We start from the raw sequence: 17,045 nt of genomic DNA, 5'->3' as shown, positions 1-17,045 counted from the left end.
CGAAAGTTAAATATCAATATATACTTACCATACGACCCATTAGACCAAGCTCTAGGTCCTTACTCAAGAGAAATAAAAACGAGTGCCCACACAAAACCCGAACCCAAACATTTATAGCAACCTTAATAACTGCTGAAAACTAGAAAGACCCCTACTACTCATCAACTGGTAAATGTAGAAATAAGTCATGCTACATCCACAGGATACTACTAAGCAATAAACAGAAACTAATTACTGATACATGCAACAACATGGTGAATCTCAAAAATATCAAACTAAATGAAAGAAGCCAAATACGTAAGACCACATACTGTATGTTTTCATGTATATGACTTTCTGGAAAAGGCAAAGCTAGAGATCAGACCATTGTTTGCCAGGGGCTGGAGGTGGGGTGGGGAGGAAAATGAATGCAAAGAGGGACTGGGGAACTTTTCCAACAAAGTTCTATCTCTTGACTGTGGCAGTAGTTACATGACTATATACATTTGTCAAAACTCATCAAATTGTGTGTTTAAAATGGTACATTATAGTATGTGTAAATTATATCCCAATAAACCCGAGTTTTAAAAAGCAGTTATGAACTTTCTATAGAACTCTAACCCACACCTTAATTTCAGAACCTCAAATATGATATACTTAGTCTCCCCTAAACCAGGAGTCTGAAAACTTTGGCCCATGAACTAAATCTGGCCCACCACCTGTTTTTTGTACAGCTCACAAACTAAGAACGGTTTTTATATCTTTAAATGAAAAAAAAAAAAGAATATTTCATGACACATTCAAATTTCAGTGTCCATAAATAAGTTTTATTGGAACACAGTCACACTCATTCATTTACATATTGTCTATTAGCTGCTTTTATGCTGTAATACCATTTTTGAGTCTGTTCAGTCCTTGTGACAGAGACAGAGCAGTTAGACCCACAATAACTAAAATATTTACCACTTGACCATTTACACAAATCTGACCACTGCCTTAAACACAAGTTGTTGAAATTTTCTACACAGATTATTACACTTAGGAAGATTCATGTCAGCACAAATCTCCCTTCCATACACAGTAGCTCTAAAATTTTTACAGCCATTAAGCCTTTTTTTTTTTCAAGGAAACCAACCTGTAATGCAGATAAATTAAGAACTGCAATAGTTAAGGTGTAGTGGGACTAAATAGAGCCTTGAGGTAACCTCTGAAAAAAGTCCTTGATAGCCTCAAGACAGTGTTTTTCCAACTGTCTGTTGCAACTAGGTGGTTTTCAATTTAATAAATTGATTTTATGAGTAGCTTTAAAAAGAAGAGAACTGAATGGTATAGAAAAATCAGAGTGCACCAGGTGTACAACATAGTGATGGAAAAATTTTACAGATTATACTCCATTTAAAGTTACTATAGGGCTTCCCTGGTGGTGCAGTGGTTAAGAATCCGCCTGCCAATACAGGGCACACGGGTTCGAGCCCTGGTCCGGGAAGATCCCACATGCCACGGAGCAACTAAGCCCGTGCGCCACAACTACTGAGCCTGTGGTCTAGAGCCCACGAGACACAACTACTGAAGCCTGTGCGCCTAGAGCCCGTGCTCCGCAACAAGAGAAGCCACCACAATGAGAAGCCCGCGCACCGCAACGAAGAGTAGCCCCCGCTCACCACACCTAGAGAAAGCCGGCACGCAGCACTGAAGACCCAACACAGCCAAAAATTAAAAAATTAAAATAAATAAATAAAGTTACTATAAAATATTGGCTATATTCTCTGTTTTGTACACATTAACTCTTTCACTATCTGAGTATTATGTGCCAGATGAGGATTAAAAGAATGTACAAAACAGACAAAAACTGCTTCATGTATATAGGTATTAGAGCAACTCAAAATCTGTATTTCTTACAGTGCTATGTGTTTTTTAAAAACGGTGCTAGAGCTCTATAGTAATTGGAAAACCACCGCCCTATGGTACATTTGTTCCCAAAGTGCTGTCAATAACTGCAGCTACATTACAAGAATGAAAATGATGTTTCATTTGATGTTACAGAGCTTCCAAAAGATATAAAGTTAATTGAGTTCAGAGCAATTTTTATATTCTTTACCAAGGGCATTCCCAGGACCCAGAAAGAAATGTAATGTTATTGAGCATCACTTTCCCTCTATAAGCATAGTCCTGATACGGGAAGGAACAAGAATAATAGTTTTTTAAGACCAAGAGAAAACATGGAAACCAAAATAATCTCAGAGGGTAGAGGGGGAAAAAAAAATAACTGCTTACTGTTAGGGTGGAGGCTGTATTAAAGAGTTTCTTCTGACTACCCTGCTAATTATGCATAACAGTAAATTGGGTTGGTAGACAAAAGAAAGCTGAAAAATAAAAACTACCTCCCAGAACATGTCAATGTCTCTCCACCAAATATTTAAGGAAGGAAGAAATGAAGCTAAATTTTTGGTTCTTATAGTAAGTATCTACAACATTATGACTATGAAAGCACTGCTTACGAAACAGAAAAGCTCCTAAACAGGCTCATTTTGAATTCAGAAGTTGTATAACTACTGCTGATCCTGACTTTACAGAATAACCAATGTAGATGAATTAGACAAAGAGAATGAGTAAAGGACTTAAAACAATTCAACTCTTGAGGAAGACAAAATCCAGTAAGAGCCACTGACTATAAAGGCTTATTTCAAAGATAATTTGAGGCAGAAATATAGGAAGCATAGGAACATACTGAATTTCATAAAAGAGGATTATGACACAAAATGTTCACTAAGAGATGTCAAATTTTAAAAATGCACTTTTGCATTTCTAAAGGAGAAAAACAGCTTTATGGTTGGAGAAACACGAAGAACACTTCAGAGCTGTCTCATTCTTTAACAAGGTAAGCATCAAGTCTTAGAAATGCTAACAAAGCAATGTAGCCTGCTCCCTCCCTTTCTTCCCTACCACTCATAAAACATAGGTTTCCAGTTGTTAAGACCTGATCAGCTTCCTAAACAGGAAAGCCAGAGACAGGGAATCAAGATAAATCAGACTTCTCTAGCCTGTTATCTTAATATAATTTTTCTGCCCTATTATCTAAATACAATTAAATCAAGTTTGCTTTCAGGTTCTACTACATTCAAGGATTCGAGTACTCAGTTCCAACATTCCTTTCTTAATCCATTTACTGACAATCAATTCCTTTAATAGTCAGCATATATAAGTGACTGATATCAGAAAAAATTCTAAATAAAGGAAGAGGTGAGCAAATGCCTAAAGGAGGGAGTTTATTAAATGGTAAGAGAGAAGGACTACAGAAAGGGAACGCTAGAAACACCAAAGACACAGTTATTTTATGGTTTTACCTAAAAGGCATGTTTTGTCCACCTTTGAATGTATCTTAACAAGTATTAACAGCAATAGCCAGAACTGCAGAACCACAAAGTTTAGTGGGCCTACCACTTTTTAAAAGCATGATGTAATCCAACCTGGTTTGGCATGATTCATAAAGATGTGTGGACCTCACTATAAAGGATACTCCATCCCAGAATACTACTTAGTCGATGCATTATTATAATTATACAGCTTAACTAAGATTGGTGATAAGAGATCTTGAAAACAATACAATTTTAATTGTAATGCAATTGTAAGAGTCACCCTTCTAAAAAATTACAAGAAGAACAGTTAATAAACATCACACCCTGGCATAACACATTTTTAAAAATAAATGTATTTTTATACCATATAGTCACATTGTCCCTTATTATACCATATTGTCACAGAAAGAAAGTAACATCAGGGAAATATAAATGGTCAGAACTAAACATTTAATGCCAAAAGTATAAGCACATTTATTTGATAAATATTTAATAAGCTCCTGTCATTTACCAGAATATTCTATTTTGAGCATCTACAAAGTAATACTTACAAATACAGGACTTGAAATTTGCTCACTTCCCAACGTAATTTTAAAAACTAAATCTATATTCTGTGTTCAAGATGTTTGATAACAAGAATTTTAAAAATTAGAAACAACCTAATATAAAAAAATTGTTAAAATCACAGTGTATCTGATAAGTAAAATGTTTTACTACCTCGCTAAGTTTAAAAATATTACAAAACCACATACATTACACAAGCATAAAAAAGGAATATATGGATATATACAAAAATGTTTATAGTAATTATATCTTAGTGGCAAGATTACAGATAATTTTCTAAAACTTTCTGTACTTACATTTTTCTAATTTTTCAATAATAAATGTGCTTTTACTCTGAGCAACTTTTTAAAACCTGTATTTTACTGTTAAGTAAGGTAATTCTTTAGACACAATTTTTTCATTTCTTTCCACACACTTGAGTGCATAGAAGACAGTTCTTGAAGTGCATAGAAGTGCATAGAAGACAGTTCAATTAAAAGACCACAGTACATTACAGTTTCCAGTGGATAAACAAATACCAACTTCAAACTTAAAATTATTTCTTGGAGTAATTTATTCTACCATCCATAACACTGATATCTATATTAGAAAGAGATTCATTTTTAACCCTTTACTCCCCCCTCCCCCAGTCAAATACATTTATTACAAGTTCCTGTAAGAAAATATGGAGGAAAAATGACTACTCATTATTAACCATTAAAACCTGGGTGGAGGAGGCAGTAGGAAACACTTCTAAGTAATTAAAATTAGTTGAGTATCTTATGATTTCAAGAGATACTAATACGCTTTCCAGTTATTGCCAATTTAAACTTGAGGTTTAAATTCATCTAGCCTAGAGGTTCTCAAGTATTGATACATGATAACTGCCCAGGAAGTGTGCCAAATACAGAAACTCATGGCCCTAGTGGCTCTCACCTACTGACAGAATCAGAATCTTCAGAGAGTAGAGCTCAAATAATCTGGCCCTTTCAAATAAGATAGCAGACATTGCACTTAACAAAAGGCTTCTCTGTATCATTACAAACTGTTCTAATAACTCTGAAACAAAGTTCTCAATGAAAACAATGTTATAATCAGAGAATTACGATTTCATAACCCATGCCCATTAATTTACTCATTCTTCTAGAAACAATTCAATAAAACCACACATGCACTACAGAGTAAAGCAAGCCTAGAGGCACCTGTGCAGAGTAAGACAAAGGCATATCCGATTCATGGAAAAAATAGACAGCAGATGTGACCCCTAGTATTTATCCATTAAAAACAATGTATCCTAAAAATAAATTTCCATGTCAACGGAACAAAGCTGTTTATAAATAAGAAGGAATGTGGAGGTGTGGGGAAGACAAGAGGAAGCTTCAGCAAGTAAGTACCAAAAGCCAGGAAACAAGGCAGAATGAATGGCAACCGGGGACAAGGAAAACAGAATAAACTAGGAAATGGAAGAAGGAAAGAGTGCTATCCTTAAAATCCAAGAAGTTGGGGGAAATGAACAGATATTAGAGGAAACTGATCTGAGCAGAAATGCAAACAGAAAAGTAAGCGGAAAGTGGTGTAAAAGATACATATATTCATAAAAGATATATATATGTATGTATACATGAGAAATTTAGATGAGATCAAATGATGGTACAGAACATATCTTGGGCATAGATGGGAGTGATATAAGAGAATGAAAAACAAATATTATCGTGAACAAACTGATACTGAATAGAGCAACCATATGTAATGAATTTCCAAAGTAAAGTTGATGAAGCAGGAAAAAGAATTGCATTGACAGAAGAACGAGACGTTATGAGAATTGGGAAACAAAAGGTAAATACTGTAGTAGAAAGGAAAGAACTTTGAGCAAAGTTAACGGAGCAAGTCACATTATCTAATCAATAATTGTAAACCACAGTTATTATACCATATATTATCTCATTATTTGTAAAGTACAATAAAGTGTATCATTTTATGGAATACAATACCAAACACTAAATGTAATAAATTTTACGTAACAAAAACCAAAATGTAAATAAAGTCACTTGACAAGGTGATAAGAGGCTAAATAATGGCTGAGAGAAGCAAGGAATAAAGACGAAAAACTAAAAGAAAAAAATTGGGACAAAAAGGAAGACAACGGAAAGAAATCAATCACACCTATTTAAAAAAAAAAGGGGGTAGGAATAAACAAAGAGGTGTGTGGATGCACAATGGAAGTGCAAGTGAAACCTGACGGGATCTTGACAGCTTCACGATTCAGAAAGTAAGTAGTTCCAAAGCGTTCAGAAGGATTTGTGACGATATCAACGTTAGGGAGCGGTGAAATGAAGCAGAAGGCCTCAACAGGACTAAGATAAGAGAAGTGCAAAAAAGGTCTTAAGTAGAAGCTGAGGTTAGAAGCCAGGCAGGTCCGACCACTGGCAAAGGAGCGGGGCGGCAGATGGAACTGGGATGGGGGTTACCGGTCGGCGACAGAATACTGACAAACATTAGGAATCGGGGGCCTGAGACCGGGATGGGAGAAAGAACGGAAACAGTGGCATTTAGGATTGAAAAAGTAAAGACCATCCGCTGGTTAAAAACAGGTGAAGAGCAATCTCCCCTAACAAGTAGAGAAGTGTAAGGAAGGGCAGCGGCCTGAAAAGAGGCAGTCAGGGAGAGTAGAGATGGAATGATTGCCCCATCATCACCGTGACCGTGTAATAATTACATACAACGCTAACTCGGGCTGGGGTCCCGGCCCCGGCTACTGACCGACATCTTCCACCCAGATGCCGCCGCCAGCCTCCCCCGCCCCCCACCCCAAATAAAGAAAACATCCAGCAGACGCGAGGCTGGCTACCTTCAGCCAGCCGTGACCTTCTCGGACCAACCCTGAGTCTCGCCCCCTATTGATAGCCTCCTGCTCCACCACGGCTGCCCGAATCCCTCAAGCCCCAAGTGCGGGCCAGGGAAAACCCCCTGGGCCATTGTGTGTGTTTACGTAGCGAGGAGCTGCATGACGGAGAGGCACAGGAGGGGAATGCCGTCTCCCAGCCCGCAGCGCCCAGAAAGGAAGGTGGCTGAGGGCACCAGAGCCCCCACCTACACCTCTCTCCCCAAAATAAACACCAGCCAGCCGAGCCCCGAGACGGGAGGGGTGCAGGGCGCGCCGGCACTCACCTCCTCGGGAATGGCCGGGTCCGCAGCCGAAGAGGCCGCGGCGCCGGCCTCGGGCTCCATGTCCCCGTTGAACAGAGCCTGGCCCTGCTCCGCGCCGCCGCCGCCGCTCAGCGCCGCCATCTTATAACCAAGAGCCTGGCCCGAGCGACCGCTGCTGGGCGGGGAGGGGGAAGAGAGGCGGAGGGAGGGGGGAGGCGGAGGCGGAGGGCGGGGGGCGGCGGGGAGGGACGGCCCGGGCGGCGCCTGCGGCTGGAGGGCGCCTGGGCCACCTCGAGAACCGGCCTGCTGCCCCCGGCACGGCTGAGCCTGAGGGGATTGGGGGAAGGACTCTAGGCGGGGGGCGGGGGCAGGGGGCGGAGACGACTGGAAGTCGCCGCGGCAACGGCGTCACCCGCGTGTCACGGTCGTGACGTCACCTGAGGTGCGTGACGTGATCCTCGGAGCGCCCTGGCGCCGTCGTCAGGGGAGGGTATCTTGCCCTTCTGCTCACCCCCAGGCTCACACGTTTCCTCCGCTCGGCCGTTTCCATGGCTCCGATTAATTCTCTTCTCCTCCGTCCTAAGCCTGTTCTGTAATGTAGGATTTACTAGAAGAGGAGGATGGTGTTTGAGAAGTTGAAATCCTAGAGGGAGAAAGACGGGAAGCCCATACTACTTGTGTTATTTCCATTATAACGAACGTCTCCGTGTCATAAAAATAAGACTTGAAACCCCGATGTTGCAACAGTCAAGCAGAATTTGATAGAAATATATTTAGGAAAAGCCAAGTTACGAGAATGATGCTTGCATCCTTTTCATTAAAGGATTTGGCCTGTTAAAGTGGGTCTAAATGGAAGTCTAAAAGCTTTTTTTTTTTTGCTTCATCGTTCAGGAATAAAATGTTTAGTCTATTTTTCGTTTTCCAGAGCCATTAAACAAATGTCAGTGGGTCGCTTCCTATGTTCTAGGGCCTGCACAAGGCATGGAGCATTCTAGACATTTGAAGCATCCAAACGAATCATTTTTATTTTTAAGAAAATCATTCAAAATATTTTAAATACTTTTGTCCTGCTCATAAACAATATTCCAAGGAATTCTTTATGCCAGATATGCTTGAAAACAAGAGAAGAGAGGTAAATTACCTTTGAGAGGCCCAATTACAGAATGGAATTAGTTAAAGAAACCCAATTTATTATTAAAAACACATGTATGTGAAAGGAAAGGGGAATATGAAAGGGAAAAAATTTAAGGAAGAGAGAAATAGGAGTGAGAAACAGTGGAAGTTACTGTGAGCTCCAGATAGTGTGCAGATAATCACAAAGTAACGTAAACATCAAGTCATGAGAAGATTTAAGTGTACTACCCATAGGGGGAAAGTCACCAGTGACCTTCTTGTATTCACCATGATTCAAGAGATAGAAAGCCATCCTACTGACTTCTGAAGCAGAATGTCTGTGTAAGGATAGAGTTACCATGAGCCCAGGAGCAGATCCTTACTCCCAAGGTAAGGAGTTGTGTATGAGACTGCTTGTTTAATCAGGATATTAATATTACCCTACATTGAAAAATACAAAATACCACCTATAGAATGAGCATGGTATGCTTTGTGCGCTTCTTTGTACTTTCCCTTCCAAGTAGAGAAATCGCCTTGAGACACTAAATTTAAATCAAAAGATGGCTTGACAAAAGTAGTGTAAATGAAGATTATCCTAAGGGATAATGTCATCAAGCTATACTAGTCTGAAGTTTTGTGGGTTTTTTTTTTTGCGGTACGCGAGCCTCTCACTGTTGTGGCCTCTTCCGTTGAAGAGCACAGGCTCCGGACGCGCAGGCTCAGCGGCCATGACTCACGGGCCCAGCTGCTCCGCGGCATGTGGGATCTTCCTGGACCAGGGCACAAACGCGTGTCCCCTGCATGAGCAGGGGGACTCTCAACCACTGCACCACCAGGGAAGCCCCACCCTTCTTTACTATAAGGAAATCTCAGCAGACAAACATAGAACCAGCAGCCAGTCATGGTACCTTTTCCCCTTGATACCATCAGAAATACAATTAGCAGAGTTATTTTTTTATTCTCTAACAGTCCTATTTCATTTTCTAAAAATCAGCTCCTAGAAATATTATATCATTATAACACTTCTTCATAACATTTAAAACTCCTAAGATTTTTATTCCATTGGTTTCATTTTAAAGTATAGCCTTCTTTTTTTTAAAATTTTTATTGGAGTATAGTTGATTTACAATGTTGTGTTAGCCTCAGTATACAGCAAAGTGAATCAGTTATACGTATACATATATCCACTCTTTTTTTTTTTTAGATTCTTTTCCCATATAAGCCATTACAGAGTATTGAGTAGAGCTCCCTGTGCTATATACACAGTTCCCTGTGTTCTTATTAGTTATCTATTTTATAGGGATTTATCCCAAGGATGCAAGGATTCTTCAGTATCCACAAGTATAGTTTTCTTTATCAGCCACAATATTTTACGTGATTTTTTTCTCCACAGGATGGCTAATCTCATCAATTTAATATTGATTCTTGTTAGCTTTCATTTATTCAGCATTTTCTGGGGACTTCCCTGGTGGTCCAGTGATTAAAACTCTGCACTCCCAATGCAGGGGGCCTGGGTTCCATCCGTGGTCAGGGAACTAGATCCCACATGCCGCAGCTAAGAGCCCACATGCTCCAACAAAGATCCTGCATGCCTCAACTAAGACCTGGTGCAGCCAAATAAATAAATAAAACATTTTCTGACTTGGTCTTCAAATTCTGGATATATCTTACTGATTTCCCTAGGCCATTCTAAAGACCCACAGGATCCACATGGGAAAATACAGAGAAAGTATAAACTTTGGACTCCAAAGATCAGGATTTTAGTGTCACCACGCCACATCTTGGCTATATAATCCCAAGGCTGGTAAGCACAAATACCTGTTTGTTGTTGTTTCAATCTGTAAAACGAGGGGAGTGATAATGCCAGTCCTATCTATCTGTATCATTGTGAGAATCAAACATTATAGGTTTGCCCTTTGTGAAATATAAAGTTACCCTCTTGGTTAGAATTCAGACAAAGCATAGCAGACATGGCTTATTTCTGCTCCATGATGTCTGTGACCTCAGCTGGGAAGACAATGCCTGGAGGTATCTCAGTCATGGGGGTCTGGAATCACCTGGAGGCTGATTTCCTCATATGTCAGGTGGTTGAAGCCGGGACCTCAGGTAAGGCAGTCAGCCAGGATGCCTAAATACTCTCTTCACGTGGCCTGAGCTTCCTCCTAGCATGGCTGCCTCAGGGTGGTCAGACTTGTAACAAGGCAGCTGAGGGCTCCATATACTAGGGTTCCTGCAAGCAAGGTGGACGCTGTATTGCATTTTATGACCTAGCTTCCTAAGTCACACAGCATCACTTCTGCTGCATTTTATTGGATACAGGTAAGTCACAAAGTCCAGCCCAAATTCATGGAGAGAGACTATAGAACCCACCTCTCAACGAAAGACGTGTCAAAGAATTTACAGACATATTTAACATACAGACAGAATGTGTTTAGAATAATGGATTAGCTGCTCTGTAGAAATGGCTGCTTATCCTCACCTTCTCCCAAGGGGATTCTACACTGAAAGTCTCCCCCTTTTATTACTGAGAATCCCCAGGACATAGCTCAGTATGGCACAGAAGAAGGCTTTACCTTCTTTCTTTAGCTTCTGAGGCCCCCGCTGACTGCAAAACTAAATGCAGGTCCTTGGCTATCGGACACATCCTAACTCTCCTCTTGGGCATTTCCCCCCAGATCCCAATGCTGATGGGATTTGGTAGTGCTGATGTGCTGAAACCCTCTACACAAAACAGTGGCACTTTGTTCTTGGAGCCTGCAATGAGCCAAGCCAGTTTGTGTTGAGCAGAAACAGACATAACACCTCCCTTTTGTGTTACAGCATGCCGTATGGGCATCAAAGCAGGCTTATCTTGCATTTTAAAGTCTTACAGACATTTTAGTCAACACAGTTCTTTTAGCTTTTTCTCACCATCCCCTTTTCCTCTAGGGCATTCATGTATTCACAGGAAGCTGGAAAACAAATCTAGGTGAGCAGCGCTACTCTGAACATTGCTCCAGTTGCTCCAGATGATGGCTGAGACACTGTTACAAAGCCTCGCTGATAAACCTGACCCTCTCTTCCCTGGAGATAAGTTTATTTCTGACTGGTGTTTCTAACCTGAATCCTGCATTCTATAGACACTGGATAGTCCCACCCATCAGCCAGACTTGCCCAGCCAGGTCTGATCCCACTTGAATTGGTCAACTACTCGTAAACAGGTAAGCAGCCTCTAGGAAGCTTCTATAGCTCCAACCATGTTCAATGCTGTAGAGCTAATCACAGCTTAATATTTTCTTTATGAATCAAGGTCATCATTAACAAATAACACATTCTATATTGTTTAATAGTGGGCTACTCTCAGAAGCTATTTAGGTGTGAATAGAAAATAGAATCATAGAGTTGATTCCCCACCATCTTCCCACTGGGAGATACTTGGAATCTCCTCTGTGGACTTTTAAACTCTAACCAAATACTTTAGTGGTAGGGACCTCACTAATACAGTACATTCAACTGTAACTTTTTTTTCCTGAAGTTAAATTGAAATCCTCCTCTTTATGACATCTATATTCTGATTTGAGTTTTGCCTTATAGAGGAACACAAGATGAGTCTGTTTCTTGTTCTGTGTAACTGCTTTCAAATATTTGAAGGGAGTTCTCTCAAAGCATTTTCTCATCTTTCTGTGTACTCTTTTCAATGTTCCTGTTAAAACGTGGTCCCATGAATTAAACGCTGTTCCAGATTTGATCCAACTAACAAAGACTAGAATCTCTCATTGCAATAACCTAGGAACCATGCTTTTGTTAATATAATGAAAAATCATATAAGCACCTATTATTGATACATATGAAGGTTACAGTCAACAAAAAACCTTTGTTGTTTTTTAAATAAAATGCTGTTGTATCAAGTCTAGATTTTCAGTCTTTTTAGCATTGGACATCTCTTCCACTGAACTCACATTTCTCAGACTTTAATTCTTGAAGGAAGACCTTGCTTTTTAATTCACAAAATTTGTTAGATATTACATTTCTAACATTTACCAAAATATGTTTATATCAATATGTTATTTCATCTTATAGCATCTTGCTTATACTATCCTTGAGTGTGTTAATAAGATACAGAGTTCTTTGAAATATTCTTTGTGAATTTGGTAATTTGTGGTATTAAATTTTTAAAGTTTGCTTTTATTGCAAGGTGTAGTTTTCCATATATATATATATATATATATATATATATATATATATGGAAAACTATATCTATATAGTGAAAATAGTACCTGATAAGGGATGGGTCGGAGCAGGGTGGAGGAGATAGTGTGGGAGTGAGACTTCTCTGAGTATACCTTCTAATATAATTTTACTTTATGAGACATGTAAATAAATGAAAAAGTAAAATCTAACCAAATGAACCTAATTGTACATCAAATTGATAACATAACTACACAGAGAAAATGGTTAATTCAAGTAGCTTCTGAATATAGTTTTCTGACTAGACTATGGTGGATTTACACTGTGTTATATGAGCTAAACTGGACTTGTTTCCCAGAATCCTCTTCCATCCTGTAAGACTTGCTCACCATCTCCTTAAATATATCCCATGAAAGGGTCCAAAACACACTCTCTTCACCAAAGATGTAAGAAATGGATTTGTGAGGGTAACTCTTAGAGCTCTGTGGTGACAACCTTCTGTAAGACAGAACTGACAATAAGCAATACCATTTCGGTGGAGTGGGCCTTTAACTGTGGTGGTGAGCACTGGCTTCTCTTGCAGGTCCCCCATCACTGGAGTTGCCATGAGAACCTCAGGTATTGAGAGTCCGACTTATACTGCAGTCCCTTCTCACAGGTTCCAGCAGCAGACCCAGAAACACCGGCCTCACAGAGACTGCTTAAACACCTCCACAACTGCATAAGATCAAATCCCTATAGTAAATTCCTTGTTATTTACATTTCCTAGGGCTTTTGCTTCTGATTACGTACTGACTGGAATAGATTCTAAAAGCAAAATTAACTACAAATAAATCTTCAACTTTATTTAGATTTATTATTGGCAGTCATCTTGGTAGTCATTTTGTAATTCTGAAACAATTTGTCATTATTGTGGCATAGAGCAAATGAGTATATATGTTGATATTGGGAATCGGTGTTCTTTCTGTGGAAAAAGTAGAAATACATATGGAACAGGGGAAGTTGAAGAAGAACCCTGCGGTTCTTGGTGTTGGATTTGAATTGGAAGTAGCAGTATTAACATAAGATTTAGGGGGGAAAATATATGTATATATACAAATACTATAAATATACACACACACACCTAGACATATTATATAATTTTTAGAAGAATATATGCTAGTTAATATACAGAGAAGGAATGATACAATTAGGAAAATACATACTAATAAGTATATATATTGCGTTAAGAACATGCATGTACTATATAAGTACATAGGCTATAAAAGTGTATACAGTTGTCCCTTGAATAACACAGGTTGGAGCTGCATGGGTCTGCTTATACATAGGTCTTTTCCAATAGTAAATACTGCAGTACTACATGATCCGAGGTTGGTTGAATCCACAGATGCAGAACTGCGGATACAGAGGAACTGTGTATACAGCTGACTAACTGTAAGTTATACATGGATTTTCAACTGCAAGGCGGGTCAGTGCCCCTAACCCCTGCATTGTTCAAGAGTCAACTGTAGGGACTTCCCTGGTGGTCCAGTGGTTAAGATTCTGCACTTCCCCTGCAGGGGCACAGGTTTGATCCCTGGTCTGGGAAGTTCTGCATGCCATGCCATACGGCCAAAAAGAAAACAAAAGAAGTCAACAGTATATGCTTATAAGTATATAATCTATATATTTGTATCTCTGGCTATACCTATGTAGAATATATGTGTATACTACATAACTACTTATGTGTGTGTGTGTATATATATATAAGTACTTAAGTATTATGTATGTACTTACGTAGATAGATAATATATTTTTTAACAGAAAAAGCCAAACGAACTTTTTGGCCAACCCAATAGCAGTATTATAAATAATAATATAAATAATATTATATATAATAATGTATTATTATATTATATATAGTATTATATATTTTAATATATTAAAATAATGTAAATAATATATCATTCATATATTATTTTAATATATTATTTTAATGTATTAAAAATATATACTAGGGCTTCCCTGGTGGCGCAGTGGTTAAGAATCCGCCTGCCAATGCAGGGGACATGGTTTCAAGCCCTGGTCTGGGAAGACCCCACATGCCACAGAGCAACTAAGCCCATGCACCACAACTACTGAGCCTGCACTCTAGAGCCCGCGAGCCACAACTACTGAGCCCACGTGCCACAACTACTGAAGCCCACGTGCCTAGAGCCTGTGCTCTGCAAGAAGAGAAGCCACTGCAATGAGAAGCCGGCGCACCACAACAAAGAGTAGCCGCCACTCGCCGCAACTAGAGAAAGCCCGCGCACAGCTATGCAAGACCCAACGCAACCAAAAATTTTAAAAAATTTAAAAATTTAAATAAAAATTTAAAAATACATATACATACTATATAATACTTATAATTACTGTAATATATATACTATATAAAATATATAATTACATATTTTAATATATTAACAATAATATAAATAATAAATAGTACAATATATAAATACTTATGTTTATATGTAGTCTATATAGATATAGATGTAGATATAGATTCAGAGGTTCTTAGCTCTGCCCGCTGAAAGAAGTGCCTAGGAGTAGTAGTAAGTATATCTGGTGCCTGGATCTTGGTTTTGAAAGGCCATTCTCCACGAAAAGTAACATGGGCTTTAAGAAATGGTTGATCCAGATCTAGGGAAGTAAATTTATAAATTGAGCTTGCACAGGATGTGCCTTGGTATATGCAAGAGCAAGGATATGATAGAATTAGAAAAATTACCATTTTGCAACCACCAATGTAATCATTACTCCAAGTCAGGACCATGAATAGTTGCTAAAACTATTATTGGGTAAAAGACTGTTGGGGAACAGGACCGTCTCATGGTTTCATAACACCACCGCACAGACCTCTTACTAATTATAAAGGGGAAGTGTATATTTACAGTGGAGAGATCTGGCAGCCACTATATTAACCAAGTAATAAAACTTAGCACCACCAATAGGGGAACACTTCAACACTATGTAAGTCCTGATGCAGTACATACTCTATGTAGTATTTGGGCCCAAATAGGTTTAACCTGAATGTAATCATGAGGAGACAATCAAATCCAGAACGTGGGACGTTATATAAGACAACCGACTCTAACTCTTTAAAAACTCAATATTGTGAAAAACAAAAAAAAAGTCAAGAGCAGAGGACTATTCTAGTTTAAAACAGAGTAAAGAGATACAACAACCAAATGCAATATGGGGACAGTTAGGAAAATTTAAATATGGGCTATATATTAAATGGTAATTGTGAATTAAGTTAATTAATTTAATTAATGTTAATATTCTTATTCCTACGAGATGAGTGGTGAAGTGTTTAGGGCTGAAATGTCATTATATCTGCAACTTATTTTAAAATGGCTCAGAAAAAAATGGAGATAGAGATAAAGAAAAGTGGGAACCTAGACAGATATAGTAATGTGTTTGTAATACTATTCTTTTAACTTTTCTGTACATTTGAAATTTTTCCAAAAATGTTGGAAGAAACATTTTCTATATAAAAGTAATACATACCTATGGTAATAAAACATTGTAGTAAGTTTCCAAAGGAATTTTTTTTCAGGCAATTAAAAACTTGTAAGGCATCTATTAATATTACATTAAGTTTTATCTTCTTACATTACCTGCCTAGGATTATTCCTGATAAATCTAGTTTGATAATACTTTTTATTTTCTGATACACTGGAATTAAACCATTTTGTATCATGACTTATAGACAATAAGAGTCATGAAACAAAGTTCTGCTGTATCTTGCTCAGGTTTTAATAAGACCCTATAATGTACCTCTACCTATCAAGTAAGAATTTTCTCACATCTTAAATGTTGTTATGTTCATCTAAGTGTGAGTTTAGAGTACATATTTTTTGTTTTAAATATTTGCAGCAAAACTTGTCCTAGTATCTTCTTGTTCTTTTTTTTTTTTTTTTTTTTTAATTTATTTATTTTTGATACGCGGGCCTGTCACTGTTGTGGCCTCTCCCGTTGTGGAGCACAGGCTCCAGACATGCAGGCCCAGCAGCCATGGCTCACGGGCCCAGCTGCTCCGCGGCATGTGGGATCCTCCCGGACCAGGGCACGAACCAGTGTCCCCTGTATCAGCAGGCGGACTCTCAACCACTGCGCCACCAGGGAAGCCCTATCTTCTTGTTCTTAAGATATTTTTATGCTGTCTCATAGTTCATATCTTCATTTATTCATTCACTCCACAAATACTTACTGCATACCTACTTGGTGCCAAACACTGCGCTAGGCTTTTATGGAATCTGAACAATAATGAGAGTCTTAGATTTTGGTTTGTTTGTTTTAACACTTACCATCGCTCAGAAAGAGCCTCGTATACAGTAGACTGTTAAAAAGCAAATCTCTAATAGTACCCAACGTTAGAGACATCAGAACTTCTATTACCGTTTTTTGGTATTTAATGTCTCTAATGCTGATTTTCAAATCTGTGTTTTGCTTTTGTCTTTGATTCTTAGGTATAGAAACCTTTCTACGGGATCTTGCTTCCTACTTCACAGAGAAAATAGAGGCTTTAAGGCATGAACTCTTTAGTTTCCCCCAAGTGGGAACTTCTATGCATTTTTATTCATTCTCTTCACCTTCCCTACCTCACAGCATGAAGTACCGCTCCTCATTTTCGCACTGATACTTCCGGCTGTCTCCTTTTTCTCAAAAATCTCTATTGCAGGCTTCCCTGGTGGCACAGTGGTTAAGAATCCG

At 38.7% G+C, this 17,045-nt stretch overlaps 1 protein-coding gene across 11 annotated transcripts in view; it reads right to left on the bottom strand.

Moving 5' to 3' along the window:
• The window catches only part of BRAF (B-Raf proto-oncogene, serine/threonine kinase), a 146,561-nt gene extending 139,161 nt beyond the window's left edge, over window positions 1-7,400 (bottom strand). For 8 of the 11 annotated variants that reach the window (XM_067041984.1, XM_067041987.1, XM_067041985.1 and 5 more), the window contains exon 1: window positions 7,047-7,375. In XM_067041984.1, the coding sequence (XP_066898085.1) occupies window positions 7,047-7,166 (120 nt within the window). In that variant the 5' untranslated portion in view covers window positions 7,167-7,375. Of the gene's footprint in view, window positions 1-7,046 lie in introns of all 11 variants that reach the window. The other 3 variants (XM_059073484.2, XM_059073483.2, XM_067041991.1) reach the window with 3 other exon arrangements.
• Between the last annotated feature and the right edge of the window lie 9,645 nt (window positions 7,401-17,045).

This window comes from Kogia breviceps, chromosome 9, assembly GCF_026419965.1.
Source record: "Kogia breviceps isolate mKogBre1 chromosome 9, mKogBre1 haplotype 1, whole genome shotgun sequence".
Lineage (NCBI taxonomy): Eukaryota > Metazoa > Chordata > Mammalia > Artiodactyla > Physeteridae > Kogia > Kogia breviceps.
This window is presented reverse-complemented; position numbering and strand designations above follow the sequence as displayed.